We start from the raw sequence: 10,561 nt of genomic DNA, 5'->3' as shown, positions 1-10,561 counted from the left end.
GCAAATACATTTTGTCTAAGTTTATTTTTGTCTGAGTATTTTATTTGGAAGTAAATGTGAAAAAAGTAATCTTTGACTTTTATTTCTTTATCAAACATTTATCAGGGAGTTTGTGAAATTTAGAACATTTTTTTTAACTTCTTAAATAGTTTCCGTCGAGTCTATTTTTTGATAATGTATTGTGTAGAGAATGGAAGTACTTAAGAATAAAAAATTGTTTAGATGGCTAAAAGTGAATCAACCTAATGAACTAAGAACTTCAATTAAATACTGAGAAAGGGTTTTTTTTCTTCAAGGTCATGATTTCACAAAGTCTCCATTTATGTTGAATAAGAAAATTGAAAATGTTTTGAATTTTTTTTTATCATAGTGTATAATTTATTAATGGTTTAAGTTCTCAGACAGATCTTTGTCCGCAAACATAGCGTACTAAATAAATCACGCACAAAAAAGTATGAATGAACTATTTCACTTCTTTTTGAACTGTTTTATAATTTAAAACGGCAAGATAATCTTTTACCATAACTTGCAATTACAGGACAAAGTAAACTCTAATATTTGGCATTTGCAAATGCTTACTCGAACGTTGAGCTTATGGATTGATGATACACAAGCCGTGTTAACTAGTCTTTCCCATCACTCAGAGCGCCTGCTAACGTTAACACAGAAAGCACAGTCATTGTTTCCTTGTCACTCCTTCAGTGCAGACGGTGATTTTCTTAGGAGAGGTAAGCAATTCATTAATTGAAAGTAATCAGTATACCTAATGATAAAGAATGTTTAGAATGCAAAATTAATTTCTTGTTTGTCTAAAGGAAGTTCAAATAAAAAAATAATAATATTAAATCATTCTACAATTTTAGAATATGTACAGACTTCCATAGATAAGATTAAAATGACTCAATCAAACACAATTGGTTTTGTTCTTATAAAACAAAATATTTTGTCTCAATCTGACGATCGACCTACCGGTAGATAAAAACAAACTGATCGCCTTGGAGATTTTGTCAAAGTTGCAATTGGCCAGCTTTAGATTTCGCAATTTGCAGTTAAATCGCTTGCACTTCACCATCCCACATAAACTTGAAATGTTGACAGGTGCAGAAAAGAAAAGTACGAAGAAGGGAGAAACAAAGCAATCAGAAGAGGTTACTACCAATGACAATAAAGTCGAAGAACTCCCCCCAAAATACGTCGATCATGACAATGCTGACGATGACCCTATTCTATTTGATAAAGACATCGGACATCAAAGAACTTCCACTTGCTTCCCGATTTCTACATCCTTGAAAGCTCCCTGGTCAGCCCAAGAGTTGGAATTCCTGCATGCTCAAAGGTTGGCAGAAGTTACCATTCGTGAAAAATACGAACGCTTTAAATTACAGTGTTTAAGATCAAATATTCCTTTCCGTACATTTCGGGCTTTTGAAACAAAACTACAAAGACTTTCAAATAAGTAAATATATGCTGCAAGAAGCATAATTTAATTGCATTTACATTTAACAGTTATGTGAGTTATAAGTCATGTTTGATTATAAGCAGGATATTGTTGATTTCGGAATTTCTACATCGGCAATCACTAAAGCAAATACATTTTGTCTAAGTTTATTTTTGTCTGAGTATTTAATTTGGAAGTAAATGTGAAAAAAGTAATCTTTGACTTTTATTTCTTTATCAAACATTTATCAGGGAGTTTGTGAAATTTAGAACATTTTTTTTAACTTCTTAAATAGTTTCCGTCGAGTCTATTTTTTGATAATGTATTGTGTAGAGAATGGAAGTACTTAAGAATAAAAAATTGTTTAGATGGCTAAAAGTGAATCAACCTAATGAACTAAGAACTTCAATTAAATACTGAGAAAGGGTTTTTTTTCTTCAAGGTCATGATTTCACAAAGTCTCCATTTATGTTGAATAAGAAAATTGAAAATGTTTTGAATTTTTTTTTATCATAGTGTATAATTTATTAATGGTTTAAGTTCTCAGACAGATCTTTGTCCGCAAACATAGCGTACTAAATAAATCACGCACAAAAAAGTATGAATGAACTATTTCACTTCTTTTTGAACTGTTTTATAATTTAAAACGGCAAGATAATCTTTTACCATAACTTGCAATTACAGGACAAAGTAAACTCTAATATTTGGCATTTGCAAATGCTTACTCGAACGTTGAGCTTATGGATTGATGATACACAAGCCGTGTTAACTAGTCTTTCCCATCACTCAGAGCGCCTGCTAACGTTAACACAGAAAGCACAGTCATTGTTTCCTTGTCACTCCTTCAGTGCAGACGGTGATTTTCTTAGGAGAGGTAAGCAATTCATTAATTGAAAGTAATCAGTATACCTAATGATAAAGAATGTTTAGAATGCAAAATTAATTTCTTGTTTGTCTAAAGGAAGTTCAAATAAAAAAATAATAATATTAAATCATTCTACAATTTTAGAATATGTACAGACTTCCATAGATAAGATTAAAATGACTCAATCAAACACAATTGGTTTTGTTCTTATAAAACAAAATATTTTGTCTCAATCTGACGATCGACCTACCGGTAGATAAAAACAAACTGATCGCCTTGGAGATTTTGTCAAAGTTGCAATTGGCCAGCTTTAGATTTCGCAATTTGCAGTTAAATCGCTTGCACTTCACCATCCCACATAAACTTGAAATGTTGACAGGTGCAGAAAAGAAAAGTACGAAGAAGGGAGAAACAAAGCAATCAGAAGAGGTTACTACCAATGACAATAAAGTCGAAGAACTCCCCCCAAAATACGTCGATCATGACAATGCTGACGATGACCCTATTCTATTTGATAAAGACATCGGACATCAAAGAACTTCCACTTGCTTCCCGATTTCTACATCCTTGAAAGCTCCCTGGTCAGCCCAAGAGTTGGAATTCCTGCATGCTCAAAGGTTGGCAGAAGTTACCATTCGTGAAAAATACGAACGCTTTAAATTACAGTGTTTAAGATCAAATATTCCTTTCCGTACATTTCGGGCTTTTGAAACAAAACTACAAAGACTTTCAAATAAGTAAATATATGCTGCAAGAAGCATAATTTAATTGCATTTACATTTAACAGTTATGTGAGTTATAAGTCATGTTTGATTATAAGCAGGATATTGTTGATTTCGGAATTTCTACATCGGCAATCACTAAAGCAAATACATTTTGTCTAAGTTTATTTTTGTCTGAGTATTTAATTTGGAAGTAAATGTGAAAAAAGTAATCTTTGACTTTTATTTCTTTATCAAACATTTATCAGGGAGTTTGTGAAATTTAGAACATTTTTTTTAACTTCTTAAATAGTTTCCGTCGAGTCTATTTTTTGATAATGTATTGTGTAGAGAATGGAAGTACTTAAGAATAAAAAATTGTTTAGATGGCTAAAAGTGAATCAACCTAATGAACTAAGAACTTCAATTAAATACTGAGAAAGGGTTTTTTTTCTTCAAGGTCATGATTTCACAAAGTCTCCATTTATGTTGAATAAGAAAATTGAAAATGTTTTGAATTTTTTTTTATCATAGTGTATAATTTATTAATGGTTTAAGTTCTCAGACAGATCTTTGTCCGCAAACATAGCGTACTAAATAAATCACGCACAAAAAAGTATGAATGAACTATTTCACTTCTTTTTGAACTGTTTTATAATTTAAAACGGCAAGATAATCTTTTACCATAACTTGCAATTACAGGACAAAGTAAACTCTAATATTTGGCATTTGCAAATGCTTACTCGAACGTTGAGCTTATGGATTGATGATACACAAGCCGTGTTAACTAGTCTTTCCCATCACTCAGAGCGCCTGCTAACGTTAACACAGAAAGCACAGTCATTGTTTCCTTGTCACTCCTTCAGTGCAGACGGTGATTTTCTTAGGAGAGGTAAGCAATTCATTAATTGAAAGTAATCAGTATACCTAATGATAAAGAATGTTTAGAATGCAAAATTAATTTCTTGTTTGTCTAAAGGAAGTTCAAATAAAAAAATAATAATATTAAATCATTCTACAATTTTAGAATATGTACAGACTTCCATAGATAAGATTAAAATGACTCAATCAAACACAATTGGTTTTGTTCTTATAAAACAAAATATTTTGTCTCATACGTTTATTTTAATTATTTTACGATGTTCCTGTGCATTACAGATTCCTCACTTGTCTTGAATTAAATAGCAGTATGGAGAATGACTGGCTATCCGAAGGTAATTTTTATAACATAGATATTGAAACATTATTTAATATAGCAAGCATATTACAACTTTACATGCATGTTTTTGAATCATATTTGATAGATGAAAACGATCCAAAGTATGAAGCCTTAAGAGAATTTGTCCTTGAGACTCTCGGGAAGTTCAGTCGTAAAATAAGAGAAGTTGGTATTAAGCTTGAAAACCTTGAAAAAAAATTGGACTCAGGAACAGAATGTGCCAAGTTCGAAGCTGATTTGGACCAGATTCATAAGAAAATTGATAAAGAGGTGAAGCCTGAATTTGAAAACGCACTTTCCTTCCAAATTAGTCAAGTGAACTCGAGAATAGACGAGTTAGAAATGGCTCTAGTAAATCCTAAAAAGAGAAAAATGATAGACAATGAAGAATTTGAAGAAGAGGAAACAGAAGCTAAGATCGCGACATCTGTGGAAGAATTAAATGAAAACATAAGAAAAGAAGTCGCGGAAGTGTTCAAGAGCATCGAAAGGAGCTACCGCAAAGAACAGGAAAAAGTTTCGAAGTTACAGCTAGCGTACATTCATTACTGGCTGGGATTGCAGGAAACCATTTCTCCAAGTAAGTATAATATACTCCATGTATAGCAACGGGGAAACGTTTATAGTTAAATTAAGATAAAAGAATGAATGCCAGTTTCATTTATTCGTAATGCTTATGCTTTGAGATAGAATGAGAACTCAAAAAGTGTTGTTTTGTTACAATAGCAAAAATGGTAGACATCCAAAATTTGATAAAAGATGGTGTGGAGGATCGCATATGGAGCGAGGGATGGAAGCCAGACGTCCGCGGGGATTTCACCAACTATTTACAGGACAAAGTAAAGAAAATAGTCAAGAAGAAAAGAGCAATCAACGAAAGAACAAAGCTCCAGCAAGAGCTAGACAACTTGGTTGGGAATGATTTGCAATAAAAGTTTGCTTATGGTTTGTGTAAAAAGAAAAGCATCTGTTCACTAAGTATTGCTTATCATTTATGTTATCCTTTATGTAAACCTTTTGTTAGTGCAAATTTGCTAAAGTAATGAAAGGTAAAAGAAGCAGGAAGCTATATATTATATTAACATTATGTTGATGTAAGGAAAGTAACTTCATAAAATATATGTTGATGTCATTTTTGATAAGAGTAAAAAATGAGTATGTTTTAACAACAAATATGAAAACTAATAAACGAATGATCTTTAAAATAATTTGTTGGTTAGTTTTTCAACAGTCCGCCCAGCGCAACATCAGTTATACATAGTGGATAAAACTTTATCCCTTTAAAAATCCAAGTTTGGGAAAGTTTAATGTATATTTAATTTCAACAGCCTCTGTACAGCATTATCCCCGAATATCAAGGTCTGGGATTAGATTTTAGATGATAAACCCGGGATGACCCTAAAAATCAGGGTTAGCTCGGGGTTAGCCCTTAAACTTCCGGGTTGGGGAAGGGTTGGTGGATATTTCATGTGACCTACCTCTGTACAACATTATCCCCGAATATCAAGGTCTGGGATTAGATTTTAGATGATAAACCCGGGATGACCCTAAAAATCAGGGTTAGCTCGGGGTTAGCCCTTAAACTTCCGGGTTGGGGAAGGGTTGGTGGATATTTCATGTGACCTACCTCTGTACAACATTATCCCCGAATATCAAGGTCTGGGAGTAGATTTTAGATGATAAACCCGGGATGACACTAAAAATCAGGGTTAGCTCGGGGTTAGCCCTTAAACTTCCGGGTTGGGGAAGGGTTGGTGGATATTTCATGTGACCTACCTCTGTACAACATTATCCCCGAATATCAAGGTCTGGGATTAGATTTTAGATGATAAACCCGGGATGACCCTAAAAATCAGGGTTAGCTCGGGGTTAGCCCTTAAACTTCCGGGTTGGGGAAGGGTTGGTGGATATTTCATGTGACCTACCTCTGTACAACATTATCCCCGAATATCAAGGTCTGGGATTAGATTTTAGATGATAAACCCGGGATGACCCTAAAAATCAGGGTAAGCTCGGGGTTAGCCCTTTAACTTCCGGGTTGGGGAAGGGTTGGTGGATATTTCATGTGACCTACCTCTGTACAACATTATCCCCGAATATCAAGGTCTGGGATTAGATTTTAGATGATAAACCCGGGATGACCCTAAAAATCAGGGTTAGCTCGGGGTTAGCCCTTAAACTTCCGGGTTGGGGAAGGGTTGGTGGATATTTCATGTGACCTACCTCTGTACAACATTATCCCCGAATATCAAGGTCTGGGAGTAGATTTTAGATGATAAACCCGGGATGACCCTAAAAATCAGGGTTAGCTCGGGGTTAGGGTTAGGGTTAGGGTTAGGGTTAGGGTTAGGGGTTAGGGGGTTAGGGTTAGGGTTAGGGTTAGGGTATAGGCACTTTGACGAGATGCGTGTGCGGGAATGCGGGACTCCGCCTATTAATCCTCGTGACTGTCAATCATTTCTTTCTATAAATATCTGATGATTTGGTGTTTTATCATTCTTTTGATTGTGACTTTGTTGGATTATATGGGTTTTTCACTTGTTAAAGGTAACTGCTTTTTTTAATATCATTATTTAATTGCTCATTATCCTGCATTCTAATGTTAAGTAGCAATAGATATGAAATTTTATAAACATAGTAGTTATTCCTGGTAGTAATTGATAGACTATTGAATTGATCTATAGTTTACAATTAAATTTCAATTGTAGCAAGATATTCATCAAATGTAGTGAATGATTGATATTAATGAAACTTTTTGATATACTTAATTAAGATAATTACGTTTAAAACTTTGGCTCATTAAACTTAAGGTCTAACATTGTTTTACTCTGTGTTGAACCCGTGTATACACTGGGATCAACTAGGGTATACCCTGGGTATACCCCGGGTATACCCTGGGTTTACCCCGGGTATACCCTTGGTGTACCCAGGGTATACCCTGGGTTAAACCCGGGTATATCCTGGGTTTAACCCAGGTATACCCTGAGTTTATCCCGGGTTTAACCCGGGTATACCCTGGGTTTACCCCGGGTATACCCTGGGTTAAACCCGGGTATACCCTGGGTTAAACCCGGGTATACCCTGGGTTAAACCTGGGTATACTCTAGGTTAAACCCGCGTTTAATCTGTGTTAAACCCGGGCATACTCTTGGTTAAACCCAGCGTATACCCTGGGTTTTACCCGGGTTTACCCTGGATTAAACCATGGTAAAGGCCGAGTTATATTTAGGTTTACCCCGGAATATACCCTAGACTATACTCGGGTTTAACCCAAGGTTGATCTTTGAGAATAGAGTTTAATATATATTTTTGTTAAAAAATTAATTAATTGAGATATAATGCCGGGTAATTATTTCTTATCATCATCTAAGTTGAAAATTAGATATTATAAAAAAAAAAAAGCTTTTCTCATTACGAGTGTCTAAACACGTCATATTTTTTAAAAATTTTAGATGGATATGGAAGATACGGAACAAACTTTTTCTGAAACGGTGTTGGAGAATTTCAACCTAGCCAAGGCGTACAATTCTGTATCTGAAACACCACAACTCTTTTTAAGAAGGGATGATCGGATTTTTGGAAGATGTCTGACAGTCGATGAAGTAGAAAGAGAAGTATGGTTGAGATATTCCTTTGACATTGATGGATGCGTTGTGGAGTTTAAATCTTTGGCCGCAATAAGAATGCCCGTGAGACATATCACACTGTTTCCAAATGATAATGCAAGTCTACGGAACGTTAGAGGCTTTTTGAAAAAGCACGTCAGATTAACAGAATACAGTAAAAGCGAACTTATGACCTTCTCAAACAGCTTAGGGTTCCAGCTATTTTATGAAAGAGGGTGGGAATGTTGGATAGCTTTAATTCCTATGCACCAGATGCATTCAGTTGCATTATCCATTCAGCAAGTGAGACAACAAGCCCTCGCCACATTTCTTCAGCTGAGAGAGAATTTTAAAAATACACTAATGGCTCTTGCTTTGCGTGGAGAGGCTAGAAGAACTCTCGAAAAGAATGACATAAATGACGTTCGAAAAATGTTCATTTTACCTGACGATTGTTATGCAATACTCGATGCTTTGCAAGCATCTTTAAACCAACTGACCCAAACTGGACTTTTGAGACCAATCATATTTTGCTTCCGCTTTGGTGAAAAAATGACCTGTGGATTATCATTGTCAGATTTTAATACCCAATTTACATTGCGTACAACTATCCATGTTGCTGCAAACATACTGTCAGACTCTGAAGAAGTTGATCTTCTTTGGTCTACTGCGGGATTGCAACAAATCATCGGCCACAGAGGAACACTTTGTACATGCTTATCATTCAAAGACTGTGCCAACTATCAGAGCAATCTAGATGGAAGACCAATGGATATAAAAACTTGTTTGCGGACGATTTGTCGTTTTCCACACGAGGTGCAGTTTGTTCAACTTTACGCTGACATTCCACATCGTCAACCCAATTGTCGATATCATCCAGTGTCGGGTTGCATTGTTGGAGGTATGTGTTTCCCACGATCGACAGCAGAGGCATTCCTACGCGACGCTGATCATTATATATCTACATTGCAAAGCAACTGGACATTACTAAGGAGAAGTACATGTAGGATTGAATTTGTTGTTTCGCAGGATTCAGTTGCTGACCATATAAATGCTATGGATTTTATTAATTTAACCAATCTAGAAGTACTTTTAGAAACTGTACCTCTGTTGGTGCCTTTTCCTTTGCATATTCTAACATGCATTCGACATTTGGGTTTATGGATTTGCAAGGAACTTAAAGAATTATTGAACGAGTATAAAAAAACAGGAAATGTGCGTGCCACCTGGCAATCCTATCAGTTGGAACTAGCCTCCGAAAAACTTTTGTGGGGAAAGCCACTTTGTGGAAGGAGTACATCTTACTCTATCAATCTAGGACCAGGAGCTCTTGGTCCCAGTAGAAGTTCAACTGACCACTATGGATTTCTATCTTTAGAAGTGTACTCAACCTGTATGCAAAACGAATATAGCATTCCCCCACAAGAAATATGGACAACATCTGAGGTCATATCTAAGATGATAAAACGGTCAGTGGGATTGCACGATCACTTGGATGGCAGCTATGGAGTCATTGGTCGACATTTGGTTGTTGCCTTACTACATGACCTGCACGAAACTGGCAAGGCTGCCAGTTACGTTCTTTTTGAAGATTTCCTACGAGAGATAAAATCTTGCAAGACAACATTTAAGACAGTCGGTGCTGTAACAATTAGATCGCTGGTCAAACTGTTAACAACAAACAGAAGAACAAATTCCCAAATGGTTTTCCCCAGCTTGTACCTGCTCTTGGATAAAAGTAATATATCAGTGGCAGAAGTCATAAAAGCTGGTATTCTTGAACTTGACCTTAAACATTTTCCAGCTGTTACAACATATGACAGGCATGGGAATATGACACTGACTTGGTCATTTAATGATAAATTCTGGACGGTTGTATATGACAAACGTTCTACAGATATCACAGAAAACACACTTGTCACAATATCAGATTTAGTAAGAGGTGAATTGGAAAAACGGGGGCTAATATACCCAAGTAAGATTAAGAAAACCCCAAAGATTCTTCCTTGGTTAACAATGTGCCTTCGAAGGCTCCAGAAAGAAAATATGGATATGGAACAATTAGTAATAACAATGACGTATATCAGCTGTATTGCACTTTTGATGCAGGGCCAATATGTCGAATATGACAGGTTAGCTTTACTGACGATCGACCTACCGGTAGATAAAAACAAACTGATCGCCTTGGAGATTTTGTCAAAGTTGCAATTGGCCAGCTTTAGATTTCGCAATTTGCAGTTAAATCGCTTGCACTTCACCATCCCACATAAACTTGAAATGTTGACAGGTGCAGAAAAGAAAAGTACGAAGAAGGGAGAAACAAAGCAATCAGAAGAGGTTACTACCAATGACAATAAAGTCGAAGAACTCCCCCCAAAATACGTCGATCATGACAATGCTGACGATGACCCTATTCTATTTGATAAAGACATCGGACATCAAAGAACTTCCACTTGCTTCCCGATTTCTACATCCTTGAAAGCTCCCTGGTCAGCCCAAGAGTTGGAATTCCTGCATGCTCAAAGGTTGGCAGAAGTTACCATTCGTGAAAAATACGAACGCTTTAAATTACAGTGTTTAAGATCAAATATTCCTTTCCGTACATTTCGGGCTTTTGAAACAAAACTACAAAGACTTTCAAATAAGTAAATATATGCTGCAAGAAGCATAAATTAATTGCATTTACATTTAACAGTTATGTGAGTTATAAGTCATGTTTGATTATAAGCAGGA

At 35.7% G+C, this 10,561-nt stretch overlaps 2 protein-coding genes across 2 annotated transcripts; both read left to right on the top strand.

The window, feature by feature from the left end:
• Positions 1–3,719: 3,719 nt before the first annotated feature.
• On the top strand, positions 3,720–5,412 carry LOC128157352 (uncharacterized). Its single transcript, XM_052819849.1, has 4 exons — positions 3,720–3,896; positions 4,163–4,218; positions 4,309–4,803; positions 4,950–5,412. Exons 2-4 carry the CDS (start codon positions 4,194–4,196, stop codon positions 5,153–5,155), a joined length of 726 nt encoding a protein of 241 aa, XP_052675809.1. The 5' UTR covers positions 3,720–3,896; positions 4,163–4,193; the 3' UTR covers positions 5,156–5,412.
• Positions 5,413–7,558: 2,146 nt separating this feature from the next.
• Positions 7,559–10,477, top strand: LOC128155274 (uncharacterized). The gene has a single exon (XM_052816901.1). The coding sequence runs from the start codon at positions 7,676–7,678 to the stop codon at positions 10,475–10,477; it is 2,802 nt and encodes a 933-aa protein (XP_052672861.1). The 5' UTR covers positions 7,559–7,675.
• The last annotated feature ends 84 nt before the right edge of the window (positions 10,478–10,561 follow it).

Source organism: Crassostrea angulata, chromosome 7, assembly GCF_025612915.1.
Source record: "Crassostrea angulata isolate pt1a10 chromosome 7, ASM2561291v2, whole genome shotgun sequence".
NCBI lineage: Eukaryota > Metazoa > Mollusca > Bivalvia > Ostreida > Ostreidae > Magallana > Magallana angulata.
This window is presented reverse-complemented; position numbering and strand designations above follow the sequence as displayed.